The sequence below is a fragment of the Theobroma cacao genome, chromosome 9 (assembly GCF_000208745.1).
Source record: "Theobroma cacao cultivar B97-61/B2 chromosome 9, Criollo_cocoa_genome_V2, whole genome shotgun sequence".
Lineage (NCBI taxonomy): Eukaryota > Viridiplantae > Streptophyta > Magnoliopsida > Malvales > Malvaceae > Theobroma > Theobroma cacao.
This window is the reverse complement of record NC_030858.1, coordinates 5,221,623-5,245,676: the sequence shown is the minus strand read 5'-3', so window position 1 is coordinate 5,245,676 and position 24,054 is coordinate 5,221,623. Positions and strand designations below refer to the sequence as shown.

At 37.3% G+C, this 24,054-nt stretch overlaps 5 protein-coding genes across 5 annotated transcripts; 3 read left to right on the top strand and 2 right to left on the bottom strand.

Annotated features, from left to right (window-relative positions):
• LOC18588514 lies at positions 15-6,596 on the bottom strand. The gene is made up of 14 exons (XM_007012971.2): positions 5,740-6,596; positions 4,592-4,647; positions 4,297-4,471; positions 3,962-4,063; positions 3,644-3,715; positions 3,255-3,371; positions 3,031-3,108; positions 2,427-2,489; positions 2,248-2,344; positions 2,040-2,118; positions 1,758-1,969; positions 1,173-1,318; positions 619-741; positions 15-532 (listed from the first exon to the last, which is right to left on the bottom strand). Exons 1-14 carry the CDS (start codon positions 5,824-5,826, stop codon positions 380-382), a joined length of 1,560 nt encoding a protein of 519 aa, XP_007013033.2. The 5' UTR covers positions 5,827-6,596; the 3' UTR covers positions 15-379.
• Positions 10,820-13,156, bottom strand: LOC18588513. Its single transcript, XM_007012970.2, has one exon. The coding sequence runs from the start codon at positions 12,890-12,892 to the stop codon at positions 11,120-11,122; it is 1,773 nt and encodes a 590-aa protein (XP_007013032.2). The 5' UTR covers positions 12,893-13,156; the 3' UTR covers positions 10,820-11,119.
• LOC18588512 (mitochondrial import inner membrane translocase subunit TIM17-2) lies at positions 13,252-14,343 on the top strand. Its single transcript, XM_007012969.2, has one exon. The coding sequence runs from the start codon at positions 13,452-13,454 to the stop codon at positions 14,094-14,096; it is 645 nt and encodes a 214-aa protein (XP_007013031.2). The 5' UTR covers positions 13,252-13,451; the 3' UTR covers positions 14,097-14,343.
• Positions 15,555-20,716, top strand: LOC18588511 (probable 3-hydroxyisobutyrate dehydrogenase-like 1, mitochondrial). Its single transcript, XM_007012968.2, has 2 exons — positions 15,555-16,679; positions 20,599-20,716. The coding sequence occupies exon 1, from the start codon at positions 15,652-15,654 to the stop codon at positions 16,672-16,674; it is 1,023 nt and encodes a 340-aa protein (XP_007013030.1). The 5' UTR covers positions 15,555-15,651; the 3' UTR covers positions 16,675-16,679; positions 20,599-20,716.
• On the top strand, positions 19,614-23,580 carry LOC18588509 (receptor-like protein kinase 5). Its single transcript, XM_018126781.1, has 3 exons — positions 19,614-22,224; positions 22,325-22,755; positions 23,245-23,580. The coding sequence occupies exons 1-2, from the start codon at positions 19,614-19,616 to the stop codon at positions 22,714-22,716; spliced, it is 3,003 nt and encodes a 1,000-aa protein (XP_017982270.1). The 3' UTR covers positions 22,717-22,755; positions 23,245-23,580.

Genomic DNA, 24,054 nt, shown 5'->3' with positions numbered 1-24,054 from the left:
AAGAAGAAAACGATACATGAAAAATTATATAAATATAAACAGAATGTTCACTCAGTAGAGCGGGATAGGAGAGTAGGGTAAATCACAACACTACTGTCTCACGTTTGAACATTAACTGTATATAAGGACTTGTCAAAATTACGGGATGAATTCAATTCAAATTACAAAACCAGCCCCGACCAGGGTTGATAATTTAAGAATAAATTGTTTGAATGGGGACTAAAAAATGAGGCTAAAATTCCTAAACCACTAAAATCAATCAAATAAGGAATCACCAAATAATCCACCAACAATCAACCACCGATCGTTGCTTCGGAATCCTTGTGCCTGTCGGATCTCGAAAAGGGGAGGGAAAACTGGTCACAAGATTCTGTCATCTCTAAACATCGTATTTCTTGGGTTGATGCCACTGAGCCAAACTTCTCGCCAAAGAACTGAGGAATGAGGCTTTGGGAGGAGCTCCTTTCTTCCCATATAAATGCTTCCCTCCCAAGTCCGTGAAATTTGGACCCATATCCTTATTCCTTTCAATCTGCAGAATAGGCAAACACTGCTAAGCATTGGCCAACTACATAAAGCTTATTATGAATGCTTAACTGTTATGCTCAACTGACATACCTTGCTTATCTTCCCATTCTTCAAGTGATATCGAATACCAGACCAATTGATAGATTGACAGAAATGAGAACGGAAGGCAGAGATGGGGTATAAAAAGTTATCAACCAGCATTGCAGCAAAGACCTGCTCAATCACAAAATAATATCATTTCCATCAGTACATACTGCAAATTATTTGTTATATCCAAGCTCTAGCTCGAATAGTGACCAGGCTTCAAGTCAAAATCAGGCCTTCTTAATTCCAACCAAAAACATTTAGTTGATTTAAGTATATAACTTATATTTTATTCTTTAACAGAAAGCTTGATTACCGTAATTTGCTATTCTAGTCTTAAGGAGATTATCCCACGATTCCAGTTTAGGCATTGAATCTGGATGAAAGGCCAAAATTTTTGTTCTTCACTCTAAATATAAATGTATAATCTCTGAGTGCATATACAGTTATTTAAAAAAGCAGAGACTCGAGATAAGCACTTAAGTTTTGGGGGAACAACAGAATGCCACAACTTATAATACCCATTGCCTCCCCCATATTAAAGAGATAGAGGTGATTACCATGCTCCAGTTGTAAGTACCAAGTGACAGCTTAGGTGCCTCAGGAGACAACATGTTGCAAAGTTGAACTTCAATCCTTGTTAAGTTCCACATAGAAAGTAGCTCCATAAAGGTACAAACAGCTAGGCAGCTCACTAGTAACAATCCTGTGCAAAAGCAGTTTGCTTAGTTGCTGGAGCTAATTCCAACTTCACAATTGTGGTATACTACTTCTCTAGCTTCCATTTTATTAGATTGAATACTTTACCAGCAGAATTACAACCTAAAAATACAAGTAAAAATGAATTTTCTATTATTTGGCAAGGGCTACTCCCAACATTTCTAGTGGAGGAAAGGCAAACAATTATGGAACCCTGATACACAGGTATGTCTAAATGACTAAAAATCTAATATGATGAGGGTCAAGGGAACTTGTAAATTATCTGTATAACTCAGTGCTCTCCCAGCCAAAAAAAGACAAAGCCTTATTACTCAAAAACTACCAAATAGACTGCTATTGTTGTCCAGATCAGGACCCCAGGCATTGGTTTCATCTGAATTAATTAATACTACGACCTACCCAAAAAGGAAAATTAGTGTGCTCACCACCAGTAGTACAAGTTGTTTCCTCGTATGAATAACCCTTGATACAGATTTGTAGTGCTGCTGCAACATGAACCATACCCATCAAGTATGGCGCAACAAATCCCCATGACAAATAGCAATGGGAAGAAAACAGTGCTTTATTCATTAGCCAATTAACCTTGCTAATGTATGATTCCAAAACAAATGTTTGCTTCCTCAAATAATTCCAGTACCTGGACAAGAAGTCAAAGTCAACATGGATATAAGTATAATAGAAAAGCCTAATGTGTAAAAGTCACGAACCTTGAGAAACTAAGATCACTTGCAAGAGGATGAGGAAAAACAGCAACTGGAGGAGATGTAATAAGCCTCTTGTGGGCTCCTGAGAGGACAACATATGAGCAGTTAAAAGGTTGCAAGTCTATAAGTGTACAAAGCTGTAATTTTAATATCAACGGAAATATTGAATTTCTTATTAGTCTACTCAAAGATTTACTAGAGACTGTATTACCAGCTAGAGCAGCTAGAGTCATATCATCGGAGTATCCACCATCTCGAAGTCCCGAGACCACACCATATCGGTCATATCTAAAATCATCAGCATGCATCTGAAAAAACAATCTAGATGAATCAGAATAATCCTTCAACTTTGTGCAGGAAACACTGAGAAGGATAGGAGGAGCTACTTGCCATCATGCACCCTCCCCAAAGAAAAAATGTTTTGCCACCAGTAGCAAATCCCATTGAGCAAGGCTGTAGATAAAAATGTTCAATGAGTAGATGGACTAGAGGATACAACAATCAACTTACTAAAGAAAGATTAAAATAACACATTCAATATGAACAACTAGCGCACAGTTACACAAAAAAAAAAACAAAAGTTTTTCCACTCATGAACTACGTTAAGGGGGGGGGGGGAATCTTTCATTCTAACTATTTGCAAATAATAGTTAGAGATAAGGAAATCCCCCTTATGCCCCAAACAGACCATCTATAGTGCTCTATTCTTGTTGGAACTTCCGGCCATGGAATAAATTAACACATGTGAGTTGATATTCCCCACCTTGTTGCCGCTTTGATATTTCAATAAGAAGTGCATGCATGTTGATGTGTGTGTCTGTGTTAATCTTTTGGGGAGGAGATACTTGTGTTATTAAAGGATGCAACTTATCTACAAGTGGATGCTGGTAGATCGTGCAGTAGGAGACTAAACAGTAAGCCATATACATATCGGATATGGTCAGGTATATACACTATCTTGGGAAGAAAACATAAATCATAGAGGGCACCATACCATATGGTATTCATAGATGCAGTAACTCCCTAAACTTCCAGATGGTAAATCAAGAGGATATCCAGTTTGAATAAATATCTGCAAATAATTGCCAATAACATGAGTACTATAAAAAGAATCAATAGTTTATATCTGATTCACCATAACCATAAGAGGCACACATGTAAAGGTTGAGAAAAATCTAATTATTTTGATTGAAGGTATATGGATCTGCACAAACATACGTCTGGATTCTTTTCCATCTCAGCAGTGAGGGCTCCAATTGACCCTGGGTGCAGCCTAACATCATCATCCAAAAATAATACATACTTGGAATCTTCATGCATTTTCTCCACCCCAACCTTCACAGAAATACCACAATAAAAATGATTAAGCACTATAAAGAATACACTTCTAGCAGAGTGATTTTAACAACATACAAGGACTAACCTAAATGATTGCGTATTAGAAAAAGAGGACATCTTCAGTTAAGGATTTATAGTAAGTCTTCACTAAGTACAAGTGAGTGACAAGACATGTAGTGTAAACAATAATATTAATACAAAAGTAACTGATATACAGGGCCAGGTCATTTGCAAAATTTGTTTAACATTTGGGTATAGTTGTTACATACCAGCTGGTTATGTATTTTCTGACTACAGGTTGTTGATAAACCAGCCACAATGATTTTAGCATCAACATCATCCTGCACAGAGAAACATGCATCGAATCAGGAAGGCAAGTGAAGCCACAGCGAAGAAGCTCAAATGAAGCCCTCAAACATTCAAATAAAAAAATAAAAGAGAGAGAGAGAGCATTGAGTCTTTCAGGGGTTTTCAAATAAAGTGGGAATGAAGGATTACATAGTAAAAACAATCTTATTTGACTTTTTGTCAGATTCGTTTTCTTAATGTAATCAGAAAATGCATGATGAAGAAAATTCATGGTATACCTTGAAATCTGTTATTAACCGAGATATAGCATGGTAAGCCGGGTCTTCAGTACTTTCCACCACAAAAAGGAACTCTAAAGGACCACCATAGAGAGATGTGATCTGCCTCCAGCAATGAACCATAATTAAGCAAATATTCCAAAAAAATAAACCTTTTAAATTAATCAATTCTGGAAGAGCAATATGAAAGAAAAAAGAAAGGGTATATGTCTACTACTTATTAATGGAAATTTAGTTCAATTTTCCATTTTCTGATGAACAAAATGTGAATGAGGAAAAGCTAAATGCACGCTTTTGAGCATGCACTTAGAAGACACCTCTAGTTAAGTATGTACCTGACTCTTCCAATTGTGTAGATTATGTTCTCCAAAGCCTTTTAAAGGCATCACAACCGTAACTCTTGGTAGATTGACCTGATTAGAGTGCTCAAGTTTGTTAATATCATGGCATAGAAACGCAAAGCTATTGCCACCTTTCATGATATCCTTCATTCGATTGATCTCTCTGTTCCTGCAAAGGGCAATAAATGTAGATATATATAAATGAAATGGGCAAATTTCTAGGTCATGTGACAACAGAGAATAGTCATGGCAGCCTGCATTTTAAATTCTCGCCATTAAAACCACGTACCTGACAGAAGCAGCAAATGCCCACCCAATAGCAAGAGTCAAGCAGATTACACATCCCTACATCATGTATAAAAAATTCAAATTGGTAACCTTTTTAAATTTTAAATTGGATAAAGAGAGAGACAAAGAAGCAACTGATTTAGGATAATCAAAACAATTGCAAAACAATAAAGAAGGAAACCATTAGTCAAAAGCAGAAGATAATCAGCTAGCAAAACAGATAATATGTATCAGTCAAACCATTGAAGTTCCTTCAAAAATGTAATTGCTAATTTATGTATAAAGGTAAAGATGTTTCAATATCTTTTCTTTCGGATAAACCATTGATTGGAAGCTGACTTCGTTTGCCATCCAATAGGACAACCCTTGTTACATTAACTGACATGTCAGCCCTCCCTCCAACAACATACACATATCAGTAAAACCAAAATAAAGTTCCCATTATATGGAAATGAAGTTGTAATTAGGAAAGGGAACCTCCAACTCCATTTGTTACAATCCTATAACAAACAGAACTCAACTCAGAGCTTGATAAAACTTCTTATCGCTTAAGTATCATCCAATTACATGACTAATGTAAAATTAAGGACTTTCATCTACAAACTTCGTTATCATTACAATGAAATTGAAGATACATTGCAGACTATCATAATAACAGCCACCTCTATGACCAAATTTCAAACATTTCATCTCCATTATGTCATAAGCAGTGAATAATTCATTTACAATCTTTTTTTATTTTTTGTAAATTAAAAAAAATTGTTCTACAGTTAGCTATCTAGATCCAATGGTAATGGAAAACCTGCACCTTCGCTGTAAAAAGGAAATTACAAATTCTTTAAAGAGTAGATCTTTAAGGTTACATATTAAGGAGAAATAACAAAAATAATAAGCTAACTATACATAAGCTATGAAGCTAAGAAACCAACCAAGCGTCAATTTAATGGCTGAAAAAAGACATAAAATTGGTTAAAAAGCTCAGAATAAAAAGAAAAAAGAAAGAGAACTTGAACCAGAAAACAATTCAGCTCATATACTCAATTAAATAAAACACCAAAAAGCCAAGAAAAAAGAAATCTATTTGGCTCTCTTTACGATTAATTCTCAACTTTGTGCGGAAAATCGATCTGAAAGAGATGAAACACAAACCTGGATCTGAATAAAAACAGCGAGAGGACTACAGAAAGCTCTGCTGAGAGAGAAGAGAAGCCAATCGACAGAGTCCAATGCCGACATTCTATTATTTCTTTTCTTTCTCTTTTTTTGTTTTTTGTTTGTTCTCCTCTTCCCTCCCTCAATCCTCGTCGACGGAAAAGGCTGAAACTAGCCAAGCAAAAATTAAAAGCCCTAGAAATTAGCTTCGAAGTTTTGTCTCTTTCTCTCTCAATGAAGGGCGTCCGTCGTTAATTTTGGTCTCTGAGAGACTCCCCAGAGAAACAGGAAATGAGAAGAAAAAAAAAAAAAGGAAGAGGGTAAGAGTAAGAGACCGCGTAATTTTTATAATTTGGATTTGGGAAAGAGAAAGAACGGTGATTGACCACACACATCCGCCCCCGGCCTCCTCTTTTACAGGAAAACGGAATATCGCAAAATAGACAGATTGGAAAGTTCAAAAAAAAAAAAAAAAGAAAAGAGGGAGAGACCGTTGGATGGGTTGGTTCTTTATAAGTACAAATAAATTAGAAAGAGCTTTAGGGGATCGGCTGACTGGGTGAGAGTTATTTTGGACCCCCGTGTGAGTTGGCACGTGCCCTTCGCTTCTCTTTTTCATTTTCTAATGAGAAAGGGGGAAACGGAGAAGGAAGACGATGCTGCATTATGATCCGAATCTTCTTCTTTCCCCGTCGTTTTAACGAATTGTGGTGCCGTATTCTCTTGCTCTTGGTTTTTCCGATTTTCAGCCTTGTTCCTTTTTTGTTATTGCCACGCCTATTTTCCATTTCTGTACATACTGTTCAGTCTTTTGTCCAAACCAATGGACTTTGTCTGCTTCATTCTATATGCTCTTCCTCTTGTTTTCATTCTCTTTTCTCTTCTTATTTCCCGCCAATCTCCCTTTGTCCCTTTTAATTTTTCTTGGTTTTTAAGAAAAACTGAAAAAAAAAAAGGATAACCTTTGTGCAAAAAACAACTTTATCAACTTACAATTTTTAAAATATTTAATTAATTATTCATGAAATACAATTTTCATTTTTGCATAATTTTTTTATTTTTACATATTTATAGTAAATTATATGTAATCTCTTTATTATGTATCAGAGGAACAAAGGAGAAGAAAGCTTTTTTTCAGGTTCCATGAAAGAAAGAGAGGAGAAAAACAAAATTAATTTTAGAGAAAAAGAAAGCAATTAATTCAGACAACTGAGACGTGATCAATGTTGATCATCAATTGCCAATCTCGTTCCTGTAATAGCCAAAAACAAAAGTTGTTTATTTTTCCTTTGATATAATATCCAAAAATAGTTGAATCAAAATTTGGGTATAAAAATTAGAATCCCTTTGCAATTTTCTCGTGAGAAATTCCCCGTCGTCCACTCCAAAAAATGCCAAAGAGCAATTCCTTTTTTATTTTTAAGACAGGCTAAAATATCAATAATTAAATAAAAGATCCAAGAGACAATATCACGTGATCCGACTAGGTTAATAAATTTGTTCTTAGAGCAGTGGTGTGTCAACCTTGGAAGAAAGAAAACGCCAAACGGTAACAACAAAGAACCCCGGCATGGATGTCCAACTTTTAAAAGAATAAAATTAATATATTTATATTATACCACTATATTATTTGTTCTTCGTTTGTTAATTGGGATTTCAAGGAATGCCCATGTGGATCTGCAAAATTACGTCAGAATCTTATGTTTTTAAGACACTGTCAACTCATTTCAAGATTGATTTCCGCTGTTGGTCGGTATATGGTGTATGGTCATGTTACCTTCCAAACAACACCAATTTAACCTTTGAAGGGATTCATTTCGACAACATTTTGGTTTTTAATTAAATAATTCAGCAAATTTAACTTTTCTCTTTAAACAGAATTGTAGGGCTTACTGTATGAGAAAATTTTGTTTTTGTTATTAATTAGATTTTTTAATAAAAAGAGTAAACTTTAAATTCAAATTTTGAAGTATGAGGATGTTTGAATTGTTAAATTATGTATTTATTATTAAATTAAATAATTGAATTGTTATTGTTAATTTATTAATTAGTAATTACAAGATTACACACGGCATTTCCATCTCAAATTACTATCGAGAGAATGTCAAGTTAACAATGATAATGACATGTAACAGGACTCGATAAACAAGGTTAATTAAGACCAGAATTATCAATAATGGTGGAATGATACTGAGGGCCAGTTGTCTTTGGCTACTCCTGCAAGAAAGATGCAGTGGACACTTAGCAAGTGTATTGTGGAAATAAATAAGCTGTCAGTGTGCTGTTTATTTTTGAAATGCTGATGTTGTGCATTAGCCGGATTAGCAACTGAGGCAGGCAGAGGCAATATACACCCAGAGTTATTCCCACATGGTGGTGCCAGCTTTCTTACTTGAAGAAATCATGTTATCAAAACACAACATGGTTTGCCTACTTGCCTCCCATGTGGCCCACTGTTTTGTATATTTAATGGCAAAAAAGAAAAAAAAAAAAAAGAAGTTCATCCAGGATTAAATGAATCCTGATTTATGGACAAGTGTTGAATTGGATTGGATGGATGGTATTCTAACCTACCAGTCCATTCTTTGACTCCTAAAACAATGATTGTCAGCTTTTCAATACCTCAAGCTGCATTTCAAAATTTGAAATTTTCTTCAACTGAATTCGAGTTTATGGAACAAATAATGGAGGTCTGTATCAACTAGATTTCTTGATCCCAATCTAAATTAAAACTTGAACCTTTTGAGAAGGTAAGGCTTACTACTTGATTACCAAATGAACAAAATCAACATTTTTGTTGATTGGGACTTTGACAATGATAAGTCTGTTACAGGTAAACTTAGCTACAAAGAAGAGAGGTTCAAATCAGTTCATTATGCTAGAGAAACAAGAGGGACCAAGGTAATGTAGCTATTGATTGGGAGCTTGGAAAAGTCATTTTACAAGGGGACCAATCCATAATGGACAATGGGGGAATGCCACCCGAGCAAACAGATGTCTTTAGCCTTGTTCAGTTAATCAACTATTAACTTTTTCCCTACAGCGAATCTGTCTTCTATTTTCGTGATGCAAATTCGTAGGTAACTCCTATCACCTTGAAAATCATATTTGTATGTAATCCAAATTGGGAGACTAAACAGAGTTTGATTTCAGAAAAGGTCCATCCATGATCCATTCCAGTTGCTTTAGAGAAGTTCACAAGGCCGAAAAAGGACAGACGAAGTTCATAAAGTGTGAAGGCTTTTTCCATCCACAATGTTAATCGGGCAAAAGGTAATTTCAATCAGGTTTCCGCACCAGTCTCGCGCAGAGTTTGGATAGATTCGTTCTGCCGCCACTCCTTTATGCTTTTATTGTCTTTCCCCTCGTTAAGATGATTCAATGGTAAGCTTTTCACGGGGAGCAATTGCACCTGCTCTTTCCACTTTTGCTCCATCCTTGTGGAGTGGGTAAAGAAAAGGTGGAAATCATTCCCATAGACACCACCCATATGCCACAGAGGATTTTATTTATTTGTTTTTGAATTAACTTTTCCTAGTCCAAATTATTATCATGGCCTGCGGTGATTTTCAACTTCTTTCTTTTGTTTTATTTTATGATTGAAAAGACTTTGTGGATGAACTCTAACTAGTCCTGCAAAACACTAGACAATTATTGACTTGGGTTTATATTATCTGTACTAGAATCAAACCAAAATCATAAGAAATTTCAACACGATTCAGCAGTTTCAAAAGCCTAAAAAAAACCACACACAGTAACCATTAAATGTCCAAGGAAATTTCCGAATCTGTCATCGCATTCCAAGTGTTGTCAATGGATTAGGTACCTGCAGGAAAAAGATCTACCTAGAATGTTTTATTCTTTTTCCATGTGCAACCACATGAAACAACAAACAACCTTTTCTTCGTTTTCCAGGCTGAGAATGAAATGCCAATGTGGGGTAAAATGCCATTATGTCGGGGCAGCAGATAACGGAGATTATGACAATTGCTTCACGGATCCACCAAGCGAATTTAACATTTATGGAACTGGATTACATAATCTTGTATCATGGTTCTTTATTGTCATTTCAGTACTCTTCCATTGTTTTCTGCTTAGCAAGCTTTCTATATTTTTGTAGCAGGCCAACTGCTTGAAGCTGCGGGATTTAGCCCAGCAGCAGGGTCGACCAAGCAGGGCCGAGTTTAAACTCTAGCTCCTGCCAAAGATAGGGGTTATTCGCATTGCCATTATGCCACACTTAAAGAACAAAAAAAATCCAGCTTTAACCTGCCACAAGAATTGGATGAATGATTTGCAAGATTAATTTCCACTTGTCTAATTTAGGATAGCATCCAATATTATAAAAAAAAATTTCCAAGTTGATTGGAGGATGAAGGTTTGCATCAAAACTTATATTTTCAAGTTGTCACGTACTCTTCCTGAGAAAAAAAAAAAAAGAAAACAAAAAGAAAAAACCAAAGTAGCCGTTTAGAGAGCAGCTTCATCTCTAGGGATTTGATAGAATGACGATGTGGCCAATAGAAAGGCACCCATGGTCGCAGTTGCTGTAATTTTATTTGGCATCCCCACAACTATAATATTAATACCATGAACTCTTTGAGACCGAAGACAATATGCAATTATAAATCAAGGACTATGCAAAACCTGAAAAATATGTGTCACAAAAGTATAGTATTGAAGATGGCAATTTTCTTAGACATCACTGCCTGTAAAGCTAAAAAATCAGCGCATATTCTACATTATAGATGATAACAATGCTATCTTGTCCTGCATTTTTGTGAACAAGAAAGAAGAGGCAGCAAAAATAGCTGGCTTCATTGCAACACACTAGTATGAGGAATTGCAACTTGACAAAGCAAAAAAAATTCTGGTCCAGCAAATATTTTTAGAGAAAGCCCAAGTCTTGCAACTAAAAAACTTTAAAGTCAAGCATCTTACATTCATAAAGGGTTTCTAATTTTCATGCATGCTTAGGTTTGCCACCTACTAAAAGAAACTGTTGAATCAATCAAAATTGAGAACCTTCTTGCATAAACAAAGATTCTACCAACTCTCTTATGATGATAACAAATCGTATAATAATTGCAGCATATTGGAAATGAAAGAATGACCATCAAAAAGCTTGAACAGTCTTAACTAATAAATTGTTAAAATTTGATTCCAAATCCATAAACTTTAAATTATGTGCATCTTTCTGCATATAACCAATATTAAGTCTCTTATCGCATATCTTTCCTCTAAAAAGAAGAAAAGTCAGAATTGTCAAACTACTTCCCTTTCTAGAGAAAGCCTTACAAATGGAGATAAAATTTTGGCAATAGGTATTAAAAGATCACAACATAGACACCTAGCTAAATGCAGCACCCATGGAATATCATTGATGCATATCAGTTGACTTGTCATCTATCAGATAATTAATACCATGGCTTTTTCCAATTAAGTGGTGAAGAAGCACACCAGCTGCAACACTGACATTCAAGCTCTCCACAGCCAAAAAGGACTGGAACTCCTCACCTGAGCACCCAGAATCTACTTCTGTAGCTCCCAGATCATCAACCTCTCTGGCTGCTATATCCACAGGAATGTTTCCAGGGATCCTAACTAACTGAGTACACGATCTCTCAACTAAAGGCCTCAAGCCAGTGCCTTCACTGCCTAAAACAAGTATGGTTGGTACACCTGGCAAAACCTCATTCAAGGGAACAGCTTTAGAAGAAACAGAAGCCCCAAGAACCCGCCAACCATTTTCAGCTGAGGAAACCAAGAACTGCATCATATTCTTGCAATATCTAAGCTCCATTAATTCAAGTGAGCCAGCACTTGCCTTGCTCACAACACCACTTAATGGGGCTGAGTTTTTTGCACATAGAACCACCCCCGAGGCGCCAAAGAAGTAACCTGACCTAATTATTGCCCCCAAATTCTGAGGATCAGTAACCTCATCTAAAGCTATCCAAAGAGAACCTTTCTCTTCGTCAATTGAGACAGGCTCCAATTCCTTTATTTTCACCATCTCTAGAGGAGACGCGTCTAGCACCAAACCCTGATGGGGGCGATTATCAACAACCATATTGAGATCATGCTTCGACACTTCCTTTACACTTAACCCGAATTTTTCAGCCATCCTAAACACTTTTTCAAACCCTTTTTTATCCTTCTTTTTCCTATTATTACTACCCAAATCTAATCCTTCTTGGACATACAAAGCATAAAATTCCCTTCTTCCAGCTGACAATGCAGCCAAAACAGGACCCACCCCATAAACCCCTTCACCAACCATCTTAGGTACAGTTGATTCAGTAGCCTCTTTCCATGTTTTTCGACCCCAACTTTCCTGCTTATTCCATCTTCGAAACTCTGGTTTCTCAGACCCAGGCTTTATGTCCCCCATTCCTCTAAAACTACTCTTAATCTTATCCCATCTTGGATCATCAACAACCTCATCCTCTTCTCTTACTCCCTTTTCTTCATTGCTTTCATCCCTTCCCACACGACTACTATTACGATGATCCCTCACCATACTTACCTTTCTACTTTCTTTAATATCCAGTGGGTAAGCAGCTTTTTTTCCAAAGAAAGATTCACCTGATTCCTCCCACGAGGACTGTCCAGTTTTTCCTACTGTCACCTTCTCCAACCTCTTTGGTATTTCCTCCAAAGATGAATGATTATTCTCTTTTACCAATCTACCCAACGATTCCTCCCAAGAAGAACGGTTATTAGTCTTCCCAATCGCCACTTTATGTGACCCTTTTGCTTCATTAACTTTCTCTGAGGCTAACCAACGTAATGATTTTCCTGCTCTACTTAAGTCCCTCTCCTCAGCAACTCTTTTCGAATGTAAACTGGATAGACTTCTAGCTCTTACAGAAGAACAACACTGTACAGCACTCCTCATCCTAAACCCACCTAAAATACTTCTGGGTTTTTCAATACAGCCAATTTCTAAAGACTTAGAGTGAAAGTGAAGAACTTTATGGGAACCATAAATTAATGAAGGGTTTAGTGAGGTTTTTGGGCAAGACCCAATTGGTAAAGACTGGGTTTTTGAGCTATGAAATTGTTTGATACATTTGGTTTGTGAAGAAAACCTAACGACAATGGGAAATGCTTGGCTTTTTGTCAGGTTAGAGTAAATTGTGCACATTTTTAGATAGAATTGCAAGAACTACTGCTCACTTAATAAACAGGAGATGAATTTGGTAATTGAAACGGCAATTCAGTGAAATAATAATTTACCTGGATTAAGTGCAGAGGCTTTGGACAACTAAAGCAATGAACTTATCCACTCCTCGTCAATGGTTAGACAAGCTCTCTTTAGCGGTTTTCCAGCTCTGTTTCTCTATATCTGATAGCAAATGATCTTTTTAGGTTTCTTTGGCTGCTGAAGCCTGAAGCATAAAACGACGCCGCCATTGCAAAACCTCCCGCTTTTTTCTGTTACTGAAGTGACTGAAATATCCTTAAAGGCCAAAAATACCCTTTATTAATCATCGTTAATCGAAAATATCCCAACTCTTTGACTATTCCGGAGGGGCTTTTCCGTCAGGCCACACTACACAAAGAAAGACCATTCTCCAAGACAGAAAAACCTCGAAAAGTCTTCATCCCTTTACCAGCGTCAAAGCTAAAACCCCTTCAAAACCCCCTCAACCAACCAGCCCACAGAAAAACCAAACGCAAAAGGAAAAAAAAATCGTTGCAAAATGGGAACTCCAGAAACCTCTCGGGAACCGTGCCCCGATCGCATCCTCGACGACATTGGCGGCGCCTTTGGGATGGGAGCCGTGGGAGGATCGGCTTTCCACTTCCTCAAAGGCGTCTACAACTCGCCAACTGGTTCACGCTTCCTCGGCGGCTCTCAAGCCGTCCGTATGAATGCACCGCGTGTGGGTGGAAGCTTCGCTGTCTGGGGTGGTCTCTTCTCCGCCTTCGATTGCACCATGGTTTACGCTCGCCAAAAGGAAGACCCTTGGAACTCCATCTTCGCCGGCGCCGCCACAGGTGGCTTCCTTCAGATGCGCCAAGGACTCGGCGCCTCGGCCCGATCAGCTCTTTTCGGTGGGGTCCTATTGGCTCTTATTGAAGGAGCTGGGATCATGCTCAACAAAGTCCTCTCTGCCCAAGAAAATATGCCTGTAATGATCGAAGACCCTGGGCCTGGGGTTGGACTCCCAATGGGCTTGCCGGGTCAGACCGGAAATGAGGTTGGATCTTCCTCGGATTCGGGTTGGTTTGGAGGGTGGTTTGATGGGGGGAAGAAGAAAGAGGAGGCTAGGAACGGAGGGTCCAAAACGGAGATTTTGGAGAGTTTTGATGCACCGCCGGTGCCGACTTTTGAGTTAAAGTGAAATGGAGCATTTAACGAGGTTAAAGTTTTTATTTTTGATATAGGAAAGGATAGAATCCTTTATTTTCCATTGTTTTTTTTTTTCTGTTTTGAAGAATTTTTGAAGTATAGTTGTAGCATTGTATAATAAGTAATTGGCGATTCTGTATCGTTTGAGGAATCTAACTTATAGTTTCATAAACTAGTAGTAGTATTTTGCTGTATGAATTCTGATTTCTGTTTGTTACCATATTGATTTGTGGTAAAAATCGTTTCATAGTTATCCATTGTCTGCCCTTTGACATGAAAACAATGACATTCATTGTTAACATATTCATTCATACGTTTGTAATCATGCTGGGGCATTTCTGCTTGGACAAAAAAACGAGACATTCATTTTTGTTGTCTTAGTGGAAATATGGAATTTGGTTATCATCCTTTCCCAGTCTTCTTGTTTTTCATGTTTTTCTTTGTTAATGGCTTCATGACTTGCTATCAAAGGTCAATACATGGTTCTTGAAGAGGTTTATTATGTGTGGGCAGATTTATAAATTGAATCTTATATATTTGCTAGATGTTGTTAATAGTTGGTTCTAGTATGGCTGGCCGTGTTTAGGTAACCGTGAAATATCGATGATGTCTTTTAGTTATAAGGCCTGACTTATTCGATGTTTTGAATGCTGAACTTATTACATTAATAATTTTCTCCCTTGCGTTTTGAACTTACGAGGCTCCAATATGTCCTCTGTTCCTTTTGTTGAGTAAAAGATGGTGCTATTCCTTTTCTTCCCTCTGTTCAAGATGAGATTTATGCTACATATTAATTTTATTTGACTTTGAGTTTGCTTGCTCTCTAGTTTAAGTCCTAATTTTATGCTGAATACATTTTGTTCATACTTTGATATATTCACAGAAAAGTGTTTTTTGTTTTCCTTACGCAGTGTTATCTTCAAAATTATGCTTTCCAGTGAAACCATTGTATTTCGCAGCATACTCTTCCCCTTGCATGTCTTTTGCTTTGTTTTGGGTTTCCTTATCTTTTTTTTTTTCCTAAAAGCTTGAGTTTCCCTATCGTAACTACTGAACTGGTTGGAACCGCAGTTGTGTTACAATGATTAGTCAGCAGCTAGATACAAAAATTGTCTGTTTGATTTTCCGAGAGTAAAGATTGAACGAATGAGTAGCTTTTCATCCTACTGGACTGGAACTCTTAAGTTGTTTTGTGATGAAATCAACTTCATCTTTCTGTGACCCTGATTACAGGGACTGCCATAAGTCAAAGACTGAATGCTGGTGGTTTACTAGGTTCCTTTATATGGCGGGTAAAAGTTTGCTGAATTTCAGAGTTTTTGGTAGCTTAAATTTCTAAGTTTGATGATATAAAGTTGAAGATTTGTCAACCAAGTAATTCAGTGTTAAGAGAGACAAACGCTAGTTAAATATTTATAGCAGAAGACAAAATATGGCCGGCTTTATTGTCCTAGAAAAACAGAATCAAAATCGAATCAAAATTTTAGTAAATTACCATTTCCCACACGATAAGAAATACATCATAAGATAATTCAGATAAAAATAAAATGCGATCACTACCATTTCTACTCCGCACACTCTCTCGCCACTATCTGCACAGTCAAACTCCCTCTCCTCCTCATCTCACCTTCCTCCACCGTTCCATGGCCACATCCGCCACTGCCGAGCCCATCAGTCCATCCAACACCCGATTGGGTTGGATCGGGACTGGCGTAATGGGTCGATCCATGTGCGCTCATCTAATCAACGCCGGATACACTCTCACCGTCTTCAACCGCACCCTCTCCAAGGCCCAACCCCTCGTCGATATGGGCGCGCGCCTAGCCCAAACCCCACATGACCTCGCTGCCCAATCCGACGTTGTTTTCTCCATCGTCGGCTACCCTACTGACGTCCGCCAAGTGCTCCTCGATCCCACCAACGGAGCTCTCTCTGGCCTCAGCCCCGGCGGCGTACTCGTTGACATGACGACATCGGAACCTTCCCTCGCCGTCGAAATATCGGCCGCTGCCTCCTCCAAGAATTGCTCCTCAATCGACGCCCCCGTTTCCGGCGGCGACCGAGGCGCCAAGAACGGGACCCTCGCGATATTCGCGGGTGGAGACGAAGCCATCGTCCGCCGCTTAAATCCCCTTTTTACGCTCATGGGAAAGGTTAATTACATGGGGCCCAGCGGGAAAGGCCAATTCGCTAAATTAGCGAATCAAATCACGATAGCATCGACGATGGTCGGATTAGTAGAAGGAATCGTTTACGCCCACAAAGCCGGACTCAATGTGGCGTCGTTTTTGGATGCGATATCGACGGGGGCAGCTGGCTCAAAATCGTTGGATTTGTATGGGAGCAGGATTTTGAAGAGGGATTTCGAACCGGGTTTTTTCGTGAACCATTTTGTTAAGGATTTGGGAATTTGTTTAAAGGAGTGTCAAAACATGGGACTTGCTTTGCCTGGTTTGGCTTTGGCTCAACAGCTTTATTTGTCGCTGAAGGCTCACGGGGAAGGGAATTTGGGAACCCAAGCTCTGATTTTGGCTTTGGAGAGGCTCAACAACGTGACCCTTGATTCTTAAACCTGGTAAACTGTTAAATGCTTATATGTTTGTTAAATTTCTGGTAATACTATGGCATTTACGGTCTCTCTATCATATAACTCGAGATAAGCTAATTTGCAATCTTTGTGTTTTTGCTGCTACAATTACTGTTTAACATCTAAGATGTGCTGCGAGCAATGCATTGAATGGCCCTGGAAAATTTTTCTTTACTTTGTTTCCTCATTCATTATTAAGTTGCTTGAGCTTGAGTTCGTAGATGATGCCTGTTATTGTAAAATTGGAAGTAAATGGCTTGGATGTTAAAGATAATTCAATACTGCTGAAGCCTTGTAACACACTTGTGAAAAGCAATTGCTTTTGCATTTAGGCCTTACCCTGGTGTAGTTCAGACTTCAGGTAGTCTTCTTCTTTATACTCAGCTGCTATGATATAATACCTATAGATAGTTGCCTTTGTTTCCTTGTCTTAAATATGACTTGATTTGTGGCCAAGATGATATATTGATGCTAGCCACACCTTACTTTCTAAAGGTCACAAGTTCAAATTCCCCTTTTACCAACTATTCAGAAAAAGTTAAAATCCCCCATTCCCAACTATCGGAAAAAGAAAGCAAGACTTTGATACCTAGCCAGCAAATTTTCCCTCTAAGACTATTTATCCCCCATTTATGTGAAATTATACCTCTACTTAATGTATAGGCAGTATGCGAGTGATGAATGATCTATCCCATCTACTTCTTTTTTCTGTTTTCCACTTGAATAATATGGCGAATAGTAAAGAACAATCATTTTCGAGTGCAATTGACATTTTATGTGCCTTAGTAGGCTTCATTTTGTTTCAAAGTGAGAAAAAGGAGGAAGGGGTTTGGGGAGTTTATGATTTATAAAGAGGTTCTGTAATAAGAGAGGATGCCTCCTCATGCAGGTAAATGTTACATGACAAAAAAACTTACTTGCTTTATCATAGATTTTCACATGGTAATAAAATCTTCAGAATTGGACATCCAGCACTTTCAGTTTTTGGTTTTATTGCCTTCTTCTTTGGACACACACATTATTCAAAAGGAACTATGTAATAATCATCATGCTACACTCACACACACTTTCTAACTGGCAGTGATTCAACTGCCCCTTAAGTTGCAATATATGTACTTGATCTAAGTATCTTTTACGTTTATTCATCTAAAACTTTTTCCCTTGATGAGGCAAATCTGATTAGGATAACCACCTAAATGGATTCCAATCAGTCTGCCAGTATCTTATTAAACGAAAGAAAGTGGAAGGACCTAGTCTGTAGCAGGACCATTCTAATGAAAATGGTAGCCATTCAAGTGTTCTTTGATTGCATTATCAGTGAAGATCTAAATTAAACAACATGGTAAGACCATTCCACTACAACTGGTGGCCAAGAAAGTGTTCCATGAGTTAGATACGGGCTAATGGTGAGATTGAATTTAGTAGCAAGACCATTCCACTTTGGTTAGTGGCCATGAAAGTGTTCTTTGATTGCAGTCCCCAGTCAAGAGTCAATTTTTCTTCGTGGTTATGATACTGGAAAGTATCAATCTGATGTCTGGGTGTGTGTTTTAGTAAAGTGTGTCAAAAAGTCACCCTTGGGCAATACTTTCTTTGGTCTTTTGTTTAAAATGGTATTTGCATTTCGCCTTTTCTTCTCTTTCTCCTCCCCTCCCTAACCCCCACCCCCTAACCCCAAAATACCCCCACTAATACGAATTATCTTCCCCACCATAGATCCCATCTCATTTTTAAGATACAAACTTGAGGCTTAAAGAGAAAGAGCCGAAAGAAAAAGATAAAGCATAATTTGGATATAGAATCATAATAGTTGTTATTGTTAACATAAAATGATTATAACTCAATTATATATGCATTATTAGATTAGACTATGCCGTCCATGGGAAACTTGAAACAACATCTTGGGAGGCCAAAACAAATTAGTACTAACCTTTTTGTTTTTTCATTGGGTGTGGTAATAGCATGCTTCTTGATTCCTCCACTAGAAAACAACGTTTTGGAAGGTTCAATGCCCCAAAAAGAAGATACACCTTTTGGAAGATTGATAATCTGTGTAGTCCACTTTATGGATTTATTTATTTATAATATATATAAAAGTATAGATGTTGAAAAAATTTTTGATTATGGAGAATGATCATATTTGTTCAGTATATTTTTAAATGATCATTTTAAAATATTTTTTATTATTTATATTAATAAAGGTTTATTTTATTTGTAAATTTATAAAAATTTTAATTGTATCAAATGATTTTTATTAAAACCATTAATAAGATTTCTCCGATTTATATATAAAGATTCTAATTGTATTGATTATTTTCATTAATTTTTTTTAATTTAATAGTATTGAATAATTTATAAATTAATATTACAAAAATATCAATTATATATAATTAAAATATTAATTGTGTTATATATATAATCAATTTTCATGTATAATTGTCTTTTATTTATAAACAATTAATTTTATACATTAAATATATTATATTTTATATATAATTATTATTTGAAAATAAATAAATATATTTGACAATAAATAATAAGTCAATAGAAGTCTTTCTCGGTTCCACCTATTGGATGGAACCATAGCTTTATACTGAACGGTCCTATGATTCCAGCCACTTACAATAAGCGTGTTCGTTACGGTCCTGGTCGTCTACAAGAATCATTTCAAAAATGGAGCTCGCCATTGTAATTGGACTGTGATATCAAGTGCCCGAATTATCCTAACACTCCCAACATGTTATATATATTCAAGGGCTGAAGCTTAGAAGGCACAGCCCTTTAGATACTTCCCTTCTTCACTCACTCAAGCTTAGAAAATATAGTCGTTAATTTACAGTTCCAAGCTTCTGTGGGATTCTGATACACATTTCACTCATAGCAGCAAACCCTATACATATTTCAAACTTGCCCATGTCCCAAATGTCGAAAACAAAAGCCACAGTCCTCCCAATTCATTTCATTGCCCTCCTTTTTGTTGTCCTTCTGAGTCATGCAAGCTCCCAACTGCATGATGCTCAAGAACAAGCTATCCTAATTGAACTAAAGCGTCACTGGCAAAATCCATCCTCCATCAACCACTGGATCCCGTCGTCAAACTCTTCCTACCATTGCAGCTGGCCTGAGATCACCTGCATCAACAACTCAGTCGCTGAGTTACACCTTGCTAACAAGACCATCGGTGTAACAATCCCATCTTCCATTTGTGACCTTAAGAAACTTACATCCATTGATCTTAACTACAACAACCTCGTAGGTAAGTTTCCAAAAACTTTGTACAATTGTTCCAAACTTGAGTACCTGGATCTCTCTCAAAACTACTTTGTTGGCACAATCCCTGATGACATTGACAGCCTAGGTCAGCTCCAGAACTTGAACCTTATGGGTAATAATTTTTCTGGTCAAATTCCAGTAGCCATTGGACGGTTACAGGACCTAAGGAGTCTTCAGCTCAGTTCCAACCAGTTCAATGGTTCTTTCCCGCCAGAAATTGGTAACTTGTCTAAACTTGAATTTTTGGGATTGGCATATCATACGAATTTGCTGCCATCCAAGTTACCTTCCAGTTTCAAACAATTGAAGAAGCTGAAGACATTATGGATGCATAAAGCAAACTTAATTGGTGACATCCCTGATATGATTGGAGCTATGACAGCTCTCGAGGTATTGGATTTATCTGAAAATGAACTAACGGGAAAAATCCCCAATGCTTTGTTCTCGTTAAAGAATTTGAAGGGGATATATCTTTTCAGAAACAACTTATCCGGAGAGATCCCTCAAGTAATTAGAGCGTCCAATCTGTCTGTGATTGATCTTTCAGCAAACAAATTAACTGGAAGGATTCCAGATGATATTGGAAAACTAGAAAACTTATTGGGTTTAGTTTTGTTTTTTAATCAATTGTCAGGTGAAATTCCAGAAAGCATTGGACGAATCTCAACACTAACAGACGTTAGACTGTTCAGCAACAATCTATCGGGCACTCTGCCTCCAGATTTTGGTCGATATTCAATGCTCGAGTATTTTGAGGTTGCTTCTAACAGGCTTACAGGGATGTTGCCTGAGCATTTATGCTATGGAGGTAAGTTAAAAGGAGTTGTAGCTTTTGATAACAATCTTACTGGAGAATTGCCAAAATCACTTGGTAATTGTAATAGCTTAATTATGTTTGACATTCGCAACAATAGTCTTACTGGGAACATTCCTGGTGGTCTATGGACATCGTTGAATTTGTCACAGTTGAGGATAAGTGACAACTTCTTCACAGATGAGCTCCCCAGAAAAGTGGCACACAGTCTCGTCCGACTCGAGATCAGTAACAACAGGTTTTTTGGAAAAATTCCTGTTGAAGTGAATCTATGGAGCGACCTTTCTGTGTTTATTGCCAGTAACAACTTCTTTAATGGTGCAATTCCAAGAGAACTAACAGCTCTTCCATCTCTTACTATGCTTTTGCTTGATCAAAACCAACTCCATGGCTTCCTTCCGTCTGATATAATCTCATGGAAATCACTCCAAACTCTAAACCTTAGTAGAAATAAACTTTCTGGACAAATTCCAGAGACCATTGGTTTTCTACCGAACCTTAAGGGATTGGATTTGTCAGAAAACCAATTTTCTGGCCAAATTCCCCCTCAACTTGGTCGTCTAAGGTTTACTCCCTTCAACCTTTCTTCCAATCATCTCATTGGGAGCATTCCAAGAGAATTTGAAAATGCTGCATATTCAAACAGCTTCCTGAACAACCCCGGTCTCTGTGCAACTAATGCAAATGTAAACCTTGTCATATGTGGTTCACGGAAAAACTCAAGCGTAAGTTATCCACATAATCTTATTTGGATTTCAAGTGTTGTGATAGCAGTTCTTGCACTGAGTTTTTCATTTTTATTCTTCATGACTAAATTTTACTGGAAGAGAAATCGGGCATTAGTTTCTTCCATATGGGAGCTCACCGCTTTCCAAACGTTGAATTTCACAGTAGAAATCATTTTGTCAGCACTGAAAGATCAAACAAACAAGATCGGAGAAGGGGGGTCAGGAGAAGTATACCGAGTTGGTATAACTGGCAATAATGATTTTGTTGCTGTTAAAAGGATTTGCAATAACAAAAAGTTGGGGCAGGAACTGGAAAAGGAATTTCGAGCTGAAGTTATGACATTGAGTAGAATTAGGCATTTGAACATAGTGAAACTGATGTGTTGCATTTCAAGTGAGTATTCAAAACTTCTTGTTTATGAATACATGGAAAATGGTAGCCTATACCTATGGTTGGATAAGCGTCGAGCATCAGCTATCACCTTGGACTGGCCTAAGAGATTCAAAATCGCAATTGGCGCGGCCCAAGGGCTCTGCTATATGCATCATGGTTGCTCTCCACCCATTATTCATCGAGATGTGAAATCAAGCAACATCCTATTAGATTCCGAATTCAATGCAAAAATTGCTGATTTTGGTCTTGCTAAGATGTTAATCAAACAAGGAGAACCTACATCAATCTCTGTGGTAGCTGGCTCCTTTGGCTACATGGCCCCCGGTGAGTTTGTTAGACTTCTTTCGGATATATGCTTCAGTCATCGATTTCTACTAACTAGATTTCTTGTTAAACATTATATTTATTTTGAATTGAATTGTAGAATACGCTCGTACAAAAAGAATAAACGAGAAGATCGATGTTTATAGCTTCGGAGTCGTCCTTTTGGAGCTAACAACGGGAAGAGAAGCGAACTATGGAGATGAATACAGATCACTTGCAGAATGGGCTCAAGATTACTTCCAAGGAGGCAACTCAATAGTAGATGCATTAGATGAAGGTATTAGGGAAGCTTGTCACTTGAATCAAATGTGCAATGTCTTCAAACTTGGAATCTATTGCACTAGAACATTGCCTTCAGAAAGACCCTGCATGAGAACAGTTTTGCAAATGTTACTCCAAAGCGCTCATCTTCCTAATCATCAGGACAAGAATGCTGAAGAGGAGTACGTTACGGCTCATTTGCTTCAGAATTTGATGGATGGAAGCACGTAGGGTAGCAATAATGTTGATTCAGTATGACTTCAATTGAAGGTAACAATTGCGAATTTTGCCTTGAAATTTAGGATCGGTTACATGTGGCTTTTGTTTTAAACCTCTTTTAAATAATTTCATATTTAAAAGGCACTGCATTATAGAAAGATTGAAAAAAAAAATGAAACATTTTATTGAAAGATTAGTACTATAACCCCTTATAATAATAATAATAATATAAGGATCATAGATCAAAACCAAGTGATGTTAACCGTCAAGTAAGGCTTTTAATGAAAAACATGAAAATCATAGGGAGATAGGGTGTAATTACTCTAAATTTCAATTTGCATCCATGGTCCATATTATTAAATTTGTAATTTAAAATTTGAGATTTTTCTTAATGTAGTCCTTCCATCTCATTCCTTCTCACCCCCTCTCTTTCTTTCAGACACACATGTATGCACTGCTTCACACGTGCGCAATATACACACACCGTGACTTATTAGTTACATGTATATGATCTTATTTGCTATTCTTTTTCTCAAATAGTGAAAGAAAGAGACTACTCATAAGGAGACATTTCATTTCAATGAATTTGATGATCAGGATCTCGTTGAACAATAGGTTCGCTACTTGTATGCTGGCGAGGCTGCATCTCGGCAAATAACCTGGACTTCTACAAGCTTGACTGCTAGTAGTTTACTTTTCTTTTTCGAGGAAACTAATGTAGTGTACTAATTACTTAACCTACGTGTACAACTAGGTGCATATTCCCTGTCAATATCGCTGCACCATCCTTCTGCTCAACTATGTATGTAATTTGGGGAGATGCCTCTTTGTTGTAAATCTATCATTAATAAAAGGAAATCCCAGATTTGAGCCTAATGAATTTACGGGTTTGATGAAAGTTTGACTTTAAAAGGAGGAGGAAAAGTGGATGGAGATAAAGAAAGATGTCCACAATCGGCTAATTAATTTCTAAAGAATTTCATCGCTCTGTCTCTATTTAAAAATCAATGGCCAAGCCTTAACGAAGATCTGGGGAAGTTCAAGCAAGAATCCTGGATTTTTAATGCCATCAACAAAGAATATATATATATATATATCTGTAATAATTTTCACTCTAATTAATATTTAGCACCTCAGATCTTAGTTGCAGTTGTTTCCTCATCTGAAATTGGGATGACCATAAGGGTAGAATGCACATAAAGTAATTTTTGTCTCATATCTTTGTTTTTTTTAATGTGCACATTCCTGATAAAAGCCATGAGTAACAACACTAATTTGAGTGTTACATTTCCATCCATCATAAGCTACGTCCATTTCCTCAAAACTGTTGAAAGGATCTATCACTTAATA